Source organism: Coffea eugenioides, chromosome 3 (assembly GCF_003713205.1).
Source record: "Coffea eugenioides isolate CCC68of chromosome 3, Ceug_1.0, whole genome shotgun sequence".
Taxonomy (NCBI): Eukaryota; Viridiplantae; Streptophyta; class Magnoliopsida; order Gentianales; family Rubiaceae; genus Coffea; species Coffea eugenioides.
The window spans coordinates 11,121,919-11,141,604 of NC_040037.1; the positions used below are offsets into that span (position 1 = coordinate 11,121,919).

At 33.5% G+C, this 19,686-nt stretch overlaps 2 protein-coding genes across 2 annotated transcripts; both read right to left on the bottom strand.

The window, feature by feature from the left end:
• Positions 1-1,419: 1,419 nt before the first annotated feature.
• LOC113765379 lies at positions 1,420-2,463 on the bottom strand. Its single transcript, XM_027309534.1, has 2 exons — positions 2,339-2,463; positions 1,420-1,975 (listed from the first exon to the last, which is right to left on the bottom strand). Exons 1-2 carry the CDS (start codon positions 2,372-2,374, stop codon positions 1,718-1,720), a joined length of 294 nt encoding a protein of 97 aa, XP_027165335.1. The 5' UTR covers positions 2,375-2,463; the 3' UTR covers positions 1,420-1,717.
• An 8,685-nt stretch (positions 2,464-11,148) lies between these two features.
• Positions 11,149-12,193, bottom strand: LOC113765381. Its single transcript, XM_027309537.1, has 2 exons — positions 12,068-12,193; positions 11,149-11,704 (listed from the first exon to the last, which is right to left on the bottom strand). The coding sequence occupies exons 1-2, from the start codon at positions 12,101-12,103 to the stop codon at positions 11,447-11,449; spliced, it is 294 nt and encodes a 97-aa protein (XP_027165338.1). The 5' UTR covers positions 12,104-12,193; the 3' UTR covers positions 11,149-11,446.
• Positions 12,194-19,686: the final 7,493 nt, after the last annotated feature.

Consider the following 19,686-nt stretch of genomic DNA (forward strand, 5'->3'; position numbering starts at 1 on the left):
GTTATGACTTTTGAGAACGATAGTTTTTTTTTTGGACGGGAAGGAACCAGAAGCAAGGGACCTCCTCTCTTTTGCTTTCCTGCCGTTTCTCTCTTTGCTTTTCCTTTTTTTTTCCGTATTTTTTCTCCAATAAAACCTAGTTTTCTTTGGCTGCAAATGTACCATAAGAAGTGGCTGAATTTTTTTTTTCTAGTTGAAGAATAATTGAAACTTTGTTTCATCCAATATTGTGATATCTGATTTATTTTTATTGTTTTATTTATTTATAAGCATTTATATATTCTCTATTCGTTCCTAATATGATTATTTTATATGATCAAATAATTGGCCACTATTTAATTGTCGAAATACTCTCCTGCCATCTAAATCGTTAAATCAGTAATTGTTTGATGATTTTAGTATTTGAGGCAAGCGATATAATTTGATTGTAGTAGAAATTTTTGAATATATGTCGCAAAAATATACAATCTAGTATGAATAAACCAAACTTATGTGTTTGTTAATTATAACTGGTAGCTTTTCTAATAGTTAATGTTGTCAATAGATTAAATGTTAAGAGCTTGTTTAGAGTTTTTAAATTGGCAGAAGAAATAATCACTGAGATTGTTGTGGTTATTGAGGGCAGTAAAGAGAGTTAGCTGGTAGGTTGTCAGAATTTATAACCATCATAACCAGTTTATTTATAAATAAGTGATTTTATTCCTTACATCAGACCTTTGACTAGAGATTTATCTTTTATTGAATTATTTTCATTTAATTTTACATTATTATTTTTTGACTCCACTCACCATTGTACTCAAAAGTATATCTTTTTGGAGTACGAATTTTATTTTTGGTGGTTTCGACACCCATCAAGTAGACAATTACGTAAATGAGAACACGCCAGTGTATATTGGTCCTCAAGAGGGTTTGGAAGGCGGCTGACAAAGTAGTAGCGTTGCCGGGGCAACCAAAAGGGTTAAAGTTTGATCAATATTCAGGGTATGTTACTGTTGATCCGAAGACTGGTAAAGCTCTCTTCTACTATTTTGCGGAGTCCGAAAATCCTTCTAACAAGCCTCGTGTTTTATGGCTAAATGGAGGTACATTTACTGTTATTATTATCATTTTTGGTTGATCCTAGAAAGCATTCTCTATGGGCGTTTCAAGGAAACATGTTCTTAGTTTGGTGATGGCAGGACCAGACAGCTCTACTCTGGGAGCTGGATCAATGAACTAGCTAGGACCATTCCGAGTTAGAAACTGGCGTGTTCCTTTGCTCCTCCGAGGAACCCCACAAAAAATCTACCACAAATAGATTCTATCATATTAAAAGCAGATTTAGGAGGACAACCCAAATATCTAACAAGACCATAGTACGTAGTTGACATACAAATTCAGGGATCGGAACTTGCTTGGAAGTAACATAGAAACAAAATATACAGATAAAACTCAAAAACAGACGATTGTTTTTATTCATTTAATGGTACATTTTTGTTCGTAAAAGTGCATCTTTTGCATGTTATTACAAGGATACAAATTAAAAAAATAGACGGAATGGTGCATTTTGTTGGTATAAGTGCACCTTATTTAACATACTAGTACAACAGTGGAAAGATGTCTGCATGGCAGCAGTACATCATCCATGCATAAACTGAAAACCCACACCATAGACACTAGATAATTTAAGTACCCAAAGAAAGTCGTTTATCCTCAGCTGATCAATAGTAGTGCTTGATTAATTCCTGTGCCAGAGGAGTTTCGTTTCACCTTTGGCCTCAACAACGAGTGCTTTATGGATAAATGTGGCGCCCTCATAATCCTGATTTTGAATGATAAGTGCGTAGTACTTGCCTCCTTCACAATTCCAAGTGAATCCGCCAATCACGGCGATGAAAAGCAGCTTGCCGTGGTGAAATTTTTCCACTACAAATTGTCCGATCCCGACCACGTGAGGGTCAGCCGGCGCCACTGGTTGTATTGAGTTGATGTCGATCTGTAAATCCCAAACATTTTAACCAGTGAGAAAATCGCAAAACAATTGAGTTCCCAAAATCAATTAGAATCCTTTCAAATAAACAAACAATTAGAAGACTAAATCCGATCAGTCAGTAAGTAACTACATCACTCAGAAGAAGCTTAATCAAACAATTCAAGAGACCGCCTACCCATATGTATGGAGACAACTAGAAATGTAAAATATTGCTTAAGACAATTCAAGAACGTTGCTATTACTTTAATTTGCAACTCCTCATACTTTTCGAAATACAAGTTGTTTATGAGTTGATTCTCAAAACCACACACAAACTTGAAAAAGAAGGAAATCTAGCTCTGGCTAGGCAATAGAATCACTATTCACCTGATCAGTGACAGTAGCAGATTTGGCTTCAGCCATTTTTTCCCTTGGAGAACTAGCTAGCTAATTAATATGAACGAAAATGGATACTTGTAACTGGTTGTGACTGTCGAAAACTTGTTTGCTGAGTTTAGCATATCAAAATAACGAACCAGAGTCCTCGTATTTATAGGCCTAAAAATGTGGTGACGTACCCCATAAGTAAATTCATTACTTGTCGGACCTAATCACCAAAGTCACGGCCGACCAGCATGGGACGCGTCTTTGATAAGGTCAGTGTGAAAAGACACACCGCCCTTTGAAGAATTTTTTAATGGCACGCAATCTATATTTGGCTAGAAATGCCAGTTACTAAGTAAAGGCTTAATTAGGAAAAATTTTGCTAATGACCACACCTAAATTGCTATATAAATACGCATACACACTTATATTACACATCTCGAATTGCTATACTTTTACAAATAAACTATATTTTTTTCAAAAAACTAATACGAATTTCTTTTAACGAGTGTCCATTGAATACTCATTAGTCAAATTGAATTACAAATTAGAATGGTTAGGAAATAAAATGTAATTATCAAATGAAGGTAAGATGGTGAGAGATTACTTTATATGGCAATGCATTAGTGATTTTTAATCATGTGGTCAAATGATTATTATTTCCAGAACAGTTGTCATCACAGAGGAACGAAAATGAGGTTACTAGAAACATAGATGAGAAAGCATACACGGAAGGGTGATTACCAATACTGTTGATCTTATCCAAGAATTCGAGGATATCTTGACTTTTAAAATCTTGATTCCCAGAAAGAACAGTAGTTAAGAGGTTGCTTCACCCAATGAAATTGATTTAGTATTGTGTTATTTTGATTTCGACGTGGTTAGCTCCTCACGTTCCTCACGTTCTCTAATAAAAAAAAACAAGTATCTGTTGTCAAGTTTGTGATTTAGTATCGTTGTCAGTTTGTGACTGTTGAAGTTTGTGACAGGCAGTTAGTCAACGTCAATTGGATGACAATAGTCCTCCTAACTTTTAAGATAAAATTGACCTGGTATTGTAAATTATAAATTTCTATGATACATTCTGACCAAAAATCCCCGTCGAAAGTAGTTTTATAATGGGTGAAATTTTGCTCTCGTTATGTGGGGATAATTCTTTTGGGACATCGTTTATTATGTTTTACGGGTCAAATATGTTTCACATGACGCAGTGATAAGGTTTTACACGTTTGATATCTTTGAGGGAATAAGTACATTCTGTACGGTTTTGCTCAGATCGATAAAATGCTATTTTGCTGGAAAAAAATGTCAACCGTCAAACATGCATTGTAGAAAAATGTACAGTAAGAAAGTTCAAAGCGTGACTGTAATTATTGTTGTTGCCAATTCTGCATTTTTGATAAAAAAAAAAATGTTAAAGTGACTTTGTTCCACCTGTCTTTTGTATAAGGGAGTCTTTCCTTTAGCTGCCTATAAATATAATGAACCTGTGATGGAATTAGATGAATCAAATTAAGAGAGTTTTAGTGGGTTATTTTGGGCCTTTGAATCATTTAAATCTTTTTGTTTAATAAAATATTTTTGGGTTCTTTTGTGTTTCAAGTATTAGGTGTTTTGGATTTAAAAATGCTTGTCTAAAACATTTTTGTATTCTGTTATTCATAGTAAAATTTTGCTCTTGCTCCACCCGTGAACGTAGGTCTATTTGACCGAATCATATAAATTTTCTGTATTCCTGTTTTATTTATTTTTCTTTGTTATTTATCTTTTAGGATTGCCAAAAATCCTATCGTCAATTTTCTGGATCCAGACCTAACAAACTAATATCAGAACTTCTTCGGAAGGTTTAAATTTTGTGGCAACAATGATAATAACAAAGATTATTGTCAAAAAATTTGACAGGAATGTCAATTTTGGGATACGGCAGCTCAAGATAGAGAGCATTTTGGTTCAAGGCGGAGTTGATTTAGAAATACAAGAAATTGATAAAAAGTCAAAGAGTGTGACAGATACAAATTTTGCTAAAATAGATAAGAAGACAAGATCCAGTATTATCTTAAATCTCTTTGATGAGGTTTTGCGGGAGATAACCACAGAAATTTCGATAAAGGACACGTGGGACAAGTTTAAGGCTTTGTACATGAAGAAAACAGTTAAGAATCGGTTTTATTTAAAATAAAGTTTGTATATGTTTCGCATGACTGAAAGTACATCTATACTCTCATATCTTGATAAATTTGATTCAATTATTATGAATTTGGAGAATATAGATTTGAAATTGATGTTGAAAATCAGGCCCTGCTACTTTTGTATTTCCTTTCCCACTTTTAAATATTTTTACAATACTATGATTTATGGAAAAGAAATAATTTCGTATCGTGAAATTAAATTTGCATTAAAATCAAAGGAGCAGATAGACAGGGGTATTACTGAAGAAATTTGGGAATCAGGGGGAAAGTCTGGTTGTTAGGGGCAGAACCAATAAAAAACATTTGACAGTAGTAGATCTAAATTTAGATCTAAACCCAGACACAAAAATTTAGAGTGCAATTATTATCACAAAATGAGACACATTAATGCAAATTACTTTAAATTGAAAAGATTAAAGTAAAAGGGGAAACCTAGTGAAAAAAAGTACCTAAACTGTCGAAACTTGTGCTGCAGTTGATGAGAATAAAATAAATATTTTGTGACTGATGATAGGACAAGGTTTAAAAATGAATAAATTTTAGATTCGGGGTGCTCTTATCACATATGTCCCAATGGGGATTTATTTTTCACTTATGAATCTTGTAATGGTGGAATTGTTTTCATGGGCAATAATGCCGTTTGTGATGTTGTTGGTAAGGGTACAGTTTGAATTAAAATACATGATGGTATTTTGAGAACGCTTACTAATATTAGACATGTTCTTGATTTGAAAAAGAATCTCATTTCTTTGGACACTCTGGAGGTTCTTGGGTGCACATACACAGCTAAAAATAACGTTATGAAGGTTTCTAAAGGCGCTCTTATTGTAATAAAAGTTTGCAGATTTGGTAGTTTATATGTTTTGTAGGGATCTACTATCACGGGTTTGGTTACAGTTTCGTCATTATTATCTTTATCTGATTCTGACAATTTTTTCTCGAACCATAAAATAGCATTTCTCCTAATTTAGCACAAGATTTGTCTCCTCACATCTTTGTAAAATCAAATCTAAATTATGAATATAATGACCAAAAGATGAACCAAATACCAAAAAATCATCCATAAATATCTCCATAATTTTCTTAATGTAATTAGAAACTATGGCCACCATGTAACGTTGAAACATAGCAGGGATTTTACATAGATCAAATGGCATCTTTCTTAAGGCAAAGGTACCATAAGGGTAAGTAAATGTGGTATTCTCTTGATCCTCCAAAATTATAGCTAATTGGTTATAATCCGAAAAAACATTAGAAAAACAGTAAAATTCATAACCGGCTATTCTCTCAAATAATTGGTCAGAAAAGGGTAAGGAAAAGTGATTTTTTTCTAGTAACTACATTTAATTTTCTATAATCTATACACACTCTCCACCAATTCATGAATTGATATGGAATCATTTTATCATTTTTACCCATGACTACAGTTTTTCCATCCTTTTTAGGGACAATATGATTTGAACTTATCCAAATACTATTAGAGAAAAAAAAAAGATTATACCTGAATCAAGCCATTTGGGAATTTTATTTCTTACATCTCTTTCATATTTGGATTGAGCCTTCTTTGCATTTCTACCACTAGTGTGTGATTTTTTTCTAATAATATGCGGTGCATGCATATATAATGACTTGTATCTTTGATATCCGAAATTGTCTGTCCAACTGACTTCTTGTGTTTTCTTAGAATCCTTAACAATTTTGCACATTGTTCTTCATCTAAGTGAGCACTAATAATTATCGGTAGAGTGCTATTTTCTCCAAAAAACTCATACCATAAATGATTTGGGTGCGACTTGAGTTCTAATTTTGGAACTTCAATCTCCGAGGATAGTGGGGGGCTCTTTTCTTTGATCAAGATTTTCATAAACATTATCCCGTTTATAAGCTATTTGAAAATCTAAATATTTAGCCAATTCTTTAATTTCTTCACAGTCTCTCTCTTGCAATTTTAAACTCATCAAACAAATCTCAAAAGGGTCGAAGTCACAATTCACTCGACTTAACTCTTTGACTAACTTATCAATTGTGCCAATAAAACAAGTATGATCAGTAAAAAAATGGTATTTTTTTATTTCATTCAAATTAAATTTTACCTCTTCTTTACATATTTGAAACTTAAATTTGTCATTTTTAACATCATTAATAGTACCTGCAACTGCTAAAAATGGTCTGCCAAGAATAATTGATATAGACATTTTTTTTTTCATATCTAATACCTCAAAATTCATAAAGACGATAACATTTTATACTTTAATTAATACATTCTCCAACACTTTCAATAGATATTTAATAGACCTATCAGTTAACTGCAAAGTAATATTAGTACTTTTAAACTCATCTAAATCTAATTGTCTAACCACTCTTAAAGGAATTACTGATACACTAGCACCAAGGTTACATAATACTTTTAAAAAATCAATGTTATCAATAGTGCATTGTGACGACTCCACCTTTCTCTAGGATGAATCCAAGAGTTGGACGGACCACCTATCCCACTCTCGTCAGGACTCACTCACTAATATTCTTGAAATAGTCTTTCACGTCTCTAGATTAACATAAAAGTTCCCAATTCAACTAATAATTCTCACTTAATTTACAATCTAAAAGTGAAATATAGGATTACATTACTAAATATCCCAAATACATTTCATCTACACACTAGTACATGAAAATTATACACACTAGTAAATGAAGATTATATACACTAGTTTACGCTTACTTGCTCCGGCCTCCACTCCTATAAGGAAAACAAACTAATTGAATGACCAAAAAGCCTAGTGAGATTCCCAAACAAGCAGTTAGGTAGATAAAGCACAGAAATGCTACAATTGACAATTATACACTTTGCACAATAATAAATAGTCATTCAAGAAACAATCATTGAAAGGATACTACTCACTTGAGCCATTCATTCAGTCATTCATTCGTCATCCATTTCCCTTATCCCTCCAATATTTAAAAATATTTGAAAGTGAAAACTCCTTCAGTGTTCATTTCATTCAGTCATTCGTTTCAATCATTGCATTGCATACACTGGCTAGTACTCCATCCAACTTCGTGATCATACTTGAGTATACCAAACACTGTCCTAGGGTCACCAGCCACCCGACCGAGTCTGCTTCTGGCTCGAGTCGACTGGCAATGAAGGGCAAGGGCCCAATTCAATCAAAGGCTTACATTCATGCACAAATAACATTCAATCATTGAAAATCCACTTTCACTTTGGGTCAAGTGTGATAAAGTACACACTCACCCATTGAAAATCCATTTAACAATCATTAGAAAGTATTTGACATTCAAACAAACATTCTACATAGTCATTTAAAGCACAACATGCGAAGAACACTCACCAATCAATCGTACTCTTTCACTTCAGCCCCGGTTTGTCCTCTTGAAATATCTCGAGTCCTGTAGTCATACACTATATTAAAAGACTAGTAAACAAAGTCAAAATACAATGAAGAAATTGAGGGTTCAAAACTTCATTTAGAAAATACACTAGTTCACAAGTTTTATCCCCATATAACTAATAAAAAATATAACATTTTCTTGTTCAAATTAAGGGGAAAACCTTGTGTGCATACTAAATCCATGTTTCAAGAGTCATTTGGAGCACACAAACATCGATTATAGTCAAAAGTTTGAGGAAATTATGTCAAGACTTTGAAGGTGCCAAGTTGGAAATTGTCCAACTAGAAAATGATTTGATAAAACTCATTTCCTTTCATTTAAACCTCTTGTCTTGGCTCAAAACTAACGTACATGCAAAGAAATAGATTGTAGCAAGTGTTTTGAGTAAAATCATATGCAAGAGGAAAACAAAAATGCCCTAAATTTATGTCCCCAAATTTAGGTCCCCAAAATGACCAACAAGAAGAAAATCCAGCAATATGTCCCCAAATTTCTTCAAGTTAACCATCCATTCAAATCCTAGTTTCATGGTAAATGAACCTCAATCAAGGCCACATATTATAGGGGACAAATAGTGCATACTTTAGGCCACTAAACTATCAACTTTGAACATATATATCAAGCTCCAAATCACTTACACCAAAGCTGAAATTTTTCATCTCAAAGCTGGAAATTGACCACTAAAGCTAGAAAAATCATATAACAAAGCTAGAAGTGCATGTTCAAGTTAGATATCTTCATATCCAAACTCATAAGTCCACATCAAAGTTGGAAACTCTCAACTCAAGGCTGGAAAATACAAAATCAAAGCTGGAAATTAACACTAAAGCTGGAAATTCGAATATAGAAGCTAGATAACCTCATTTCAAAGCTAAAATTTCATATCCAACCTCATATCAAAGCTAAACCATTCATAACAAGGCTGAACAATATATTCCAAAGCTGAAAATTGCAACCTACTAAGCAAAACCATGAATTCTTCTATGAAATCCATCCTAATCAAGTTATATGTTGCTTAAATGGCAAAATAAGAAGGAAAAAGAGAGGTTCTCAGTAAAATACCTCAAAATCCCAAGATAAATGGTAAGATAAGAACTTTCTTCCTCAAATGATTCCACCAAAAGTTTCATTCCAAGATTAACTCAAGGTTTTATGGAGTAAATTAGGGTTGATCATGGATTTTTTCACAAATTAAGCAAGGAAATCAAGAGGATTTTGAAAGTTTTCTCTCTTCTCTCTCTCCCTTAAGTTCGGCCACAATGAAGAAGAAAGTAAAGGTTTTTGAGTCAATTTTGGAAGATAAACATAAGACTTCTCTTGGTCCATGTCTTGGTCAAGACTTCATGGATGCACGACACTTGTCGAGGCTTGGTTTCATGTCTATCCTTTTGTCTCTCTTGTATTTCTCTAATAACCAATATATCTTGTGTTCTTCCAATACATTTTTAACACTTCTAATCACATAATTCCTCTAGCATCACATCCATTCTCGTCCATCAAATATAATGCGTACATCTCACTAGTCGGTTAAACTACCATAATACTTTATGAAACTTAACATGCATCAAGATTATAAAAAGGGAACAAAAGAATAATCTTAACTTAACCTTTAAAATCACTATCAAATTAAGACTAGCAAATAAGCAAGTAAAGTAAAATAAAAGGAAATATAAATTAATTTTTTTTCAAAAATAGGAGAAAACTTAAAAAAAATAAAATTTTTTCTGGTCCTCACATGCATGATATAAAGAAATTCCCTGGATCCTTCAATTTTGGTGGTAGCTTATTTTGTATGATGGCACTGCACTTCTCCGTTAATGCTATTGCTTCACAATCCTCCAATTTTCTCTTTTGAATCATAATCTCCTTGAGAAATTTTTCATACGAAGGAATCTGAAAATAACATCGGCAAAAAGGATATTAATACGCAATTGCTTAAAAATTTTAGCAAACTTCTCAAAATCCCTATCAAATTTATTTGGCTTGAACCTTTGAGGGAATGAAAATTTTACCGAACTTCTCAAGTTCCTAATATGATTATTTTATATGATTAAATAATTGGCCATTATTTAATTATTGAAACACTATATTGCATCTAAATCATCAAATCTATAATTATTTGATGGTTTTAGTATTTATGGCAAGTGATATAATTTGATTGTAGTAAAAATTTTCAAATATAGGTCACGAAAATATATAATCGAATCTAAATAAACGGAACTTATGTGTTTATTGGTTAGAACCGGCAACTTTTGTAATAATTAATGTTATCAAATGGGTAGCTTTTGTAATAATTAATGTTGTCAATATGTTAAATCCTAAAAGTTTGTCTAGGGTTGTTTAATTGGCAAGAGTAATAATCACAAAATTTGCTGTGGTTATCAAGGGTAGCAAGGAGAGGTAGGCAGGTTCTTAAAATTTGTTGACAACCATAACTAATTTATTTATAAATAAATGATTTTATCCATGCATCAATGATTAGTTAATTGAACTAAAGTGGTGATTAGATTTTTGACCAGAGATTTATCTTTTATTGAATTATTTTTATTTAATTTTACATTATTATTTTTTGACTCCACTCACCATTGTACTCAAAAGTATATCTTTTTGGAGTACGAATTTTATTTTTGGTGGTTTCGACACCCATCAAGTAGACAATTACGTAAATGAGAACACGCCAGTTTATATTGGTCCTCAAGAGGGTTTGGAAGGCGGCTGACAAAGTAGTAGCGTTGCCGGGGCAACCAAAAGGGTTAAAGTTTGATCAATATTCAGGGTATGTTACTGTTGATCCGAAGACTGGTAAAGCTCTCTTCTACTATTTTGCGGAGTCCGAAAATCCTTCTAACAAGCCTCGTGTTTTATGGCTAAATGGAGGTACATTTACTGTTATTATTATCATTTTTGGTTGATCCTAGAAAGCATTCTCTATGGGCGTTTCAAGGAAACATGTTCTTAGTTTGGTGATGGCAGGACCAGACAGCTCTACTCTGGGAGCTGGATCAATGAACTAGCTAGGACCATTCCGAGTTAGAAACTGGCGTGTTCCTTTGCTCCTCCGAGGAACCCCACAAAAAATCTACCACAAATAGATTCTATCATATTAAAAGCAGATTAGGAGGACAACCCAAATATCTAACAAGACCATAGTACGTAGTTGACATACAAATTCAGGGATCGGAACTTGCTTGGAAGTAACATAGAAACAAAATATACAGATAAAACTCAAAAACAGACGATTGTTTTTATTCATTTAATGGTACATTTTTGTTCGTAAAAGTGCATCTTTTGCATGTTATTACAAGGATACAAATTAAAAAAATAGACGGAATGGTGCATTTTGTTGGTATAAGTGCACCTTATTTAACATACTAGTACAACAGTGGAAAGATGTCTGCATGGCAGCAGTACATCATCCATGCATAAACTGAAAACCCACACCATAGACACTAGATAATTTAAGTACCCAAAGAAAGTCGTTTATCCTCAGCTGATCAATAGTAGTGCTTGATTAATTCCTGTGCCAGAGGAGTTTCGTTTCACCTTTGGCCTCAACAACGAGTGCTTTATGGATAAATGTGGCGCCCTCATAATCCTGATTTTGAATGATAAGTGCGTAGTACTTGCCTCCTTCACAATTCCAAGTGAATCCGCCAATCACGGCGATGAAAAGCAGCTTGCCGTGGTGAAATTTTTCCACTACAAATTGTCCGATCCCGACCACGTGAGGGTCAGCCGGCGCCACTGGTTGTATTGAGTTGATGTCGATCTGTAAATCCCAAACATTTTAACCAGTGAGAAAATCGCAAAACAATTGAGTTCCCAAAATCAATTAGAATCCTTTCAAATAAACAAACAATTAGAAGACTAAATCCGATCAGTCAGTAAGTAACTACATCACTCAGAAGAAGCTTAATCAAACAATTCAAGAGACCGCCTACCCATATGTATGGAGACAACTAGAAATGTAAAATATTGCTTAAGACAATTCAAGAACGTTGCTATTACTTTAATTTGCAACTCCTCATACTTTTCGAAATACAAGTTGTTTATGAGTTGATTCTCAAAACCACACACAAACTTGAAAAAGAAGGAAATCTAGCTCTGGCTAGGCAATAGAATCACTATTCACCTGATCAGTGACAGTAGCAGATTTGGCTTCAGCCATTTTTTCCCTTGGAGAACTAGCTAGCTAATTAATATGAACGAAAATGGATACTTGTAACTGGTTGTGACTGTCGAAAACTTGTTTGCTGAGTTTAGCATATCAAAATAACGAACCAGAGTCCTCGTATTTATAGGCCTAAAAATGTGGTGACGTACCCCATAAGTAAATTCATTACTTGTCGGACCTAATCACCAAAGTCACGGCCGACCAGCATGGGACGCGTCTTTGATAAGGTCAGTGTGAAAAGACACACCGCCCTATGAAGAATTTTTTAATGGCACGCAATATTTTGGCTAGCTGGAAATGCCAGTTACTAAGTAAAGGCTTAATTTGGAAAAGTATTGCTAATGGCCACACCTAAATTGCTATATACGCATACTCACTTATATTACACATCTCGAATTGCTACACTTTTACAAATAAACTATATTTTTTCAAAAAACTAATATGAATTTTTTTTAACGAGTGTCCATTGAATACTCATTAGTCAAATCGAATTACAAATTAGAATGGTTAGGAAATAAAATGTAATTATCAAACGAAGGTAAGATGGTGAGAGATTACTTTATATGGCAATGCATTAGTGATTTTTAATCATGTGGTCAAATGATTATCATTTCCAGAACAGCTTGTCATCACAGAGGAGCGAAAATGAGGTTACTAGAAACATGGATGAGAAAGCATACACGGAAGGGTGATGACCAATACTGTTGATCTTATCCAAGAATTCGAGGATATCTTGACTTTTAAAATCTTGATTCCCAGAAAGAACAGTAGTTAAGAGGTTGCTTCGCCCAATGAAATTGATTTAGTATTGTGTTATTTTGATTTCGATGTGGTTAGCTCCTCACGTTCCTCACGTTCTCTAATAAAAAAAAACAAGTATCTGTTGTCAATTTTGTGATTTGTAATCAAGTTTAGTATCTGTTGTCAGTTTGTGACTGGAAGGCAGGCAGTTAGTCAACGTCAATTGGATGACAATGTTCCTCCTAACTTTTAAGATAATTTTTGGCAGAGTAGATTACAAATTTGTGTAATACATTCTGAGAAAAAATTGCTTTCAAAAGTAGTTCTATCATGGGTGAAATTTTGCTCTCGATGGTAAACTGCAAATTTCTATAATACATTCTGACCAAAAATCCTGTCGAAAGTAGTTTTATCATGGGTGAAATTTTGCTCTCGTTATGTGGGGATAATTCTTTAAATCCATTAAATTTAAATGTTGAATTGAGTTATTAAATAAAGCATAAGTACATGCTTAATTCCAAAAAGTTTTCCTAATGGGCACGCCTAAGTTACTATGTAAATACACATACTCACATATACTGGACATCTCGAATTGTGACGCTTTTGCAAATAAACTACATTTTGCTCTCGTTATGTGGGGATAATTCTTTAAATTTATTAAATTTAAGTGCTGAATTAAATTATTAAACAAGACCTAAATACAGGCTCAATTACGAAAAGTTTTACTAATGGGCGCGCCTAAGTTGCTATGTAAATACACATACTCACATATATTGCACATCTCGAATTGTGACGCTTTTGCAAATAAACTTACATTTTTTCAAAAAACTAACATTTGAACTCCTTTTAACGAGTATCCTTTGAGCACTCGTCGGTCAAACCAAATCACAAAATTAGAATGGATAGGAAATAAATGGTACTTGTCAAACAAAGGTAAGTTGGTGAGAGATTGACAGGTTGTCGAAACCTATACAATAATAAAAATAAACTTAATTGTCAATTAAAATAGTCAAAACCCGATTTTAAGTACTGGAGCAGGGACTTTAGATGTGCTATAGGTTACTTAATTTATCCTATTCCCGAAGAGTTTGCTTGATCCGATATACCCGAATGGGATGACTCTTACACAAATAATTATTAATTTGTAAACAGGACAAGTAGGGTCGTATCCTCAAGGATTGAGTGTATTTGTCTCTTTAAAAATCCAAAGTAACACAGGGTGTTTTTGTATAGAGGATGACACTTAAAACAATTCAACTAAAAATAAAATAGCCAACTAAAAATTAAATGACAATTCACTAAAATCAAGGTAATAATAATTAAAGGTCTAGCCAAGAAATAACTTCAGCAATGGTTCACTTAATTGATCATTGATGCACATGCAATTCTAATTATTTATTAATAAATAGGTTATAACTGCCAAACAAGCGATGACAGTTAACTCCTCCTTACTGTGTCGGTGACTAAGGTACGCCCGTTAATCACTGTTCTAATTGAGAAATAATCCTAGGTACGCCCATAAGATTTAATTCCCCAATTGCCTTACGTATTAGAGGAGCTCTATTCTAACCAAATAACGCACTATCAGGGTTATTTTAAATTTACCCGCGTATTCTCCTGATACAAATCCAATTATGCCAGTTGTCACTATTTCAAGTCAATTAAATAATTACAGATTTAATGTTCTAATTGATATTAGATTACCAAATTAACTAATTATCTGGATCCAAGAAAATCAATTAATTAAATAATCATAAATACTGCAATCAAGAAATATGCGAATATCAATAAATAACAAAAAAAGATAAAATTAAATCGATTTCATAATTTTTAGGCGAACCAAAACCTCCGTTGCTCCTTGACTAGAGTAAGGAAATTAGTTCATCTTTAATGCAAAAAACCCACACATAATTGCAGAAGTAATTGCGGCCATTGTCGCTGATTCTTGAGAGTTCCATTCGTTCCAATCAAGAAGGAAAGCAAGATACAGGACGTTATCAATTGGGTTTCGGCGTTTCGCTTGTGTCCAACATACGAAGAGAAAAGCTATTATAAAACTAACAAGGAAAAGTCAAAAGCTAGGCTCCAGTCCTCTGACATGCGTAGGAAGGAAAAAAACCAAAAAGAGATCCAAGGGAAAAGTAAAAAAAAAAAAAACTAAGCTAAAAGAGAAAAGTCCTCCCCCTATCAAATCTCTATCAAAGTCCTACTCTAATGCCTATATCTTGTGCAGCGGCCCCCAGCCAGCAGAAGAAGACCCCAGCCCTTTCTTTTAAATGCTGTCATCGGCCAAATTATCAAGAAGGAAGTATTCTTAAATACCTGTTACTTGAACTCTTTTTTTATGATCGTTAAATTGACACTTATTATGGTATTTTTGTTCTCCTTTCTGTAAAAAATGTAAATTTTTAAAAGTGAATAGAATCTAACAATTAATCTACATTGGGTCAGATAGTAAAATAAATTAATTATAAAATAAACGATAAGTTGCAGCCTGTCAGATATTACTTTATATGGCGACACGTTAGTGATTTTTAATCATGTGGTCAAATGATTATTATTTCTAGAACAGCTTGTCATCACAGAGGAACGAAAATGAGGTTGCTAGAAACATGGATGAGAAAGCATACGTGGAAGGGTGATGACCAATACTGTTGATCTTATCCAAGAATTCGAGGATATCTTGACTTTTAAAATCTTGAATCCGAGAAAGAACAGTACTGAAGAGGTTGCTTCACCCAATGAAATTGATTTAGTATTGTGTTATTTTGATTTCGATATGGTTAGCTCCTCACGTTCTCTTATAAAAGAAAAAAGTGTCTGATGCAATGTTTTCAAATTCGGACCGTCAATCGAATCGGTGAGGTGAAAGGGTCGAGATTCAATCGGTCAGACCGATTCAATCGGAGTTCAATAAATAAATAAATAAATATATATATATATATATATATATATATATATATATATAGACACACACACCTATACATAGAATAAGATATAAATGCTGAACCACAATAAATATAAGAGCAATATCCAACAATTAACACACACAATTAACATAGTTATGAAACTTACAACTTACATGTCCAATTGTCTAAATATTAAAATTAACAAAAAACAATACAGGTCTAGAAAACAATCAAAGGGTCCAAACGAGTCCAATTTCTGAAGCTTCTATAATCTTCTTCATAATTCTGGGACAACAAAGCTTCAAAAAAAACCATCTTGACAAGTCATCATCATCATCCAAGACCATTATATGAATCACTGACAAGTGATAAAAGTATAAAATCATATTAGTTTCATTACACCAACTGATACAAATCTTAAAAATAAAAATAAAATAGTACAAATAATTCTATACCAATTACCATTTGAATATTTAATGCCAATCATCATCTTCATCATTAAAAAAGTTTCGACGCTGAAATGTTTCTAAATCAACATCTTCTGCTTCATCTTCATCATCTAAAAAATCAGCATATTTAATTATATATATATATATTCAACAATTGAATATCATATCATACTAGCTTTATTTTTGCATCAAACTTATGATTTATGTTAAACTAACCTTCAAGTTGTTCAGAATTTGAACACTGACCATGAATTGGAGGTTCTTCAAGCTCTTCCTCTAACTCCTCATAATCAAGCTCCCCTTCTTGTTCTTCTTCAACCACCCAAAATTCTATTTTATCAATTGACTCATAATCAACGGGGTCATACGATCTCTTTTGCTGATTATGCCTACAACATATATATATGTGTATATATACAACATATACACTTAGTTAGTACTAAAATATTTTCTTAAAAAGAATGAAATGTCATTTATAAAAATAAACCATTTACATATACCTATACTGCAAACGCAAATTGTAATGCACATATACAAGATCATTGAGCCTTTGATGCTCCAACCTATTTCTTTTCTTAGTATGAATACGTTCAAAAACACTCCAATTACGCTCACATCCTGAGGAAGAAGCTGTTTGACTCAAAACCCAAATTGCAAGTTTTTGTAAGTTGGGAGCATCACAACCAAAGAGTTTCCACCAATTCTCTGTCATATTCAAAATTTAAATATAAACAAAATATTTATAAATTAGATATATATATTAGAAAGATTTAAATGCTAGAAAAATATAAATTACCTGGTCTATCTTTCTTGCTAGTAAGAATAGCAAGTTTTCTGCCAAAACTTCCTTCCCGCTCTCGATACATTCCAATTTCTTTTGTTAAATTTTCCTCACTGCACCAATCCACCTTTGATTCTATGTAATCCAACAAACCATTTGTAATTTCTGGATGTGTAGAGAATGTGGCAGTGTCATATTGAAAAGCGGGATTTAAAAAATATGCCGTAGTATGCAAATTTTTCCTCAACATCCTATCCCATCGGTCATTGATGATATCAATGTAAGGCTTATATAGCCTTTCACTATTCCTGAACAACTTCTTGATTCCAGTAATTGCTCTAAACATACCTTCATACACATACCCCAAAGAAGGCCTTTCATCAGTGTCACAAACTCTCAACAACCGAATAATAGGACCCATTATTCTCACTGTAATCAAACAATTATTCCAAAATCTATCATCCAAAACAATTTGTTTGACCTCTTTTCCTTTGTTCATTTTCAAGAACTTTTTGTAATCTCCACTAGTGACTAAAGCTTGTAAGCTGTCTTTGTGATCATGTAAGCTCTTTAGTGCAATAAAAGTGGTGGCAAATCGTGTTTCCCCCGGACGAATAATCTCCTTCCACCCATCAGTTTTTCTCAACCAATTCAGAACATATTTATGATTATACACAAAAACAGTTACTGTAGAAGCAAGAGACACTAGAGATTTAACAGTACCCATTTCACCAATATCCTTCAAAATCAAATTGATACAATGGGCAGCACATGGAGACCAGCAAATAGTTGGATATCTTTCATTTAATAAAGTTCCAGCAGCCTTATAATTGCTAGCATTATCAGTGACTAAATGCACCACATTTTTGGAACCAACCATTTCAACAATTTCAACAAACAGATTGCACAAATTTTCTGCATTTGTCACAATGTCCGATGCATCTATAGACTTAATAAAAGATATACCCTTAGGACAATAAACCAGAAAATTAATCAATGGTCTTTGTCTACTATCTTTCCATCCATCACCCATTATAGTGCATCCAGTTTCAGCCCAAGTATTTCGAAATGAATCAACAACGAACTGCACATCTTTCTTAGCATCTCGCAACAAAGTGACTCGCAAAGAATGATAAGATGGAGCTTTATAACCATGACCCATTGATGCTATTTGATCGATAGCTTTTTGAAAAAATGGAGAATTAACAGCATTAATGGGAATACATGCATCATAGAACCAAAGAGCAATGGCCATATCAATATTTTGCCATTTATCCTTACTTTGCAAACAAGCTTTGATAGTAGGTTGAGAACTATCACGTCCACCCTTAAAGAAAGCACGAATACCTGTAGGAGCAGTGGTTTTTCTCTTTCCTTTACCTAATGATGTACCAGCCTCATTCATTGAAATATCCCTTACTCGAGGAGGTGGAACCTCTTACCAACAAATTCGTGCACTGGTTGACCAAAAGGATTTTCGACCCCAAAATCTCCTCTTTTTTCTTTAGATTTTTTATCATTCTCTTGCAAAGATGTTAATATTGCAAGCCTCACTGCTGGATCAACATGTGCACATGAAGTAATACTGCCCGTTACTCCTGCTAAGTATTGCTTCATTCGGTGGATGCCACCCCTATGAAATACTTTAAAACAATAAGTGCATGTCATGGTTTTTCTTCCTTGTGCATTTCTGCCCTCAGAAACATATCCCCATGCTATATCCATCTTCTGCCTATGACCTTGGGGTTGACTTGCAGATTCCTCACTATTGAATGTCCCCCCGGTGAACATTGTGAGTTACTACCGCTACCAGCGTCCATCCTAAAATGAGATATTTAAAAATAATTAGTCTTAAACAAATAATTAATACACACGAACCTGGTATACACCTTAGCAAAAGATAATCCTAGTCTTGTAATAATTGCCAAAACTAAAATATACACCTAGTGATGCATGATGCTTAAGACTATTTGTATTTGGGAACTGAAACTGTCACCAAAAGATCTAAAGGGGTTAATGGAGACAATGAAACAACCGTTTAGCACGAGTGAAGTTATTTCCCTAAGCCTTGTGCATTTCTTGAGGGTGTTAAGTATCTTCACGATAACTGGATTTTGCACAGAGATTTAAAGACATCAAATATACTTTTAAATAATTGTGGTGAGTTAAAGATCCGTGACTTTGGATTAGTCAATATGGAAGCCCTTTGAAACCATATACTAACTTGGTGGTTACTTTGTGGTACAGGTGAGAGTAGTTTTATGCATTATTGTCTTTTTTAGTTGAGATAATTAAAATCTTTTATTTGGCTCAGCGAAGCAACCACTATTCAATGGGAAAACAGAAGTTGATTAACTTGACAAGGTTAACATTTTGACAACTTTCATCTGTCATGTTACTGTAGATTTTTGTATGGATTTCAAGCTAATTTTCTTCTCTGTGGCCTTAAAGATCATTGTCGTTTTGTTTTGCAGATATTCAAAATTTTTGGTACGCCTAATGACACAATCTGGCTTGGGTTTTCGAAGCTTCCAGGGGTCAGGGTTAACTTTGTTAAGCATCAACAAGTATGTATTTCGTGTGATTCTGGTCTGGCTTTCTGGCCTTCGTTGGTGACAGTTTCAGTTCCCAAATAAATGATGCTTAAGACTATTAGTAGAATCATGTTTCGCATGCACATTTCATTTCCGAATATCA

Excerpts from the sequence above, each read along its gene's own strand:
- LOC113765379 (XM_027309534.1), bottom strand. The coding sequence starts at position 2,374 with ATGGCTGAAGCCAAATCTGCTACTGTCACTGATCAG. Across the intron at positions 1,976-2,338 it reads CTGCTACTGTCACTGATCAG|ATCGACATCAACTCAATACA; the intron begins GTGAATAGTGAT and ends TGGGATTTACAG.
- LOC113765381 (XM_027309537.1), bottom strand. The coding sequence starts at position 12,103 with ATGGCTGAAGCCAAATCTGCTACTGTCACTGATCAG. Across the intron at positions 11,705-12,067 it reads CTGCTACTGTCACTGATCAG|ATCGACATCAACTCAATACA; the intron begins GTGAATAGTGAT and ends TGGGATTTACAG.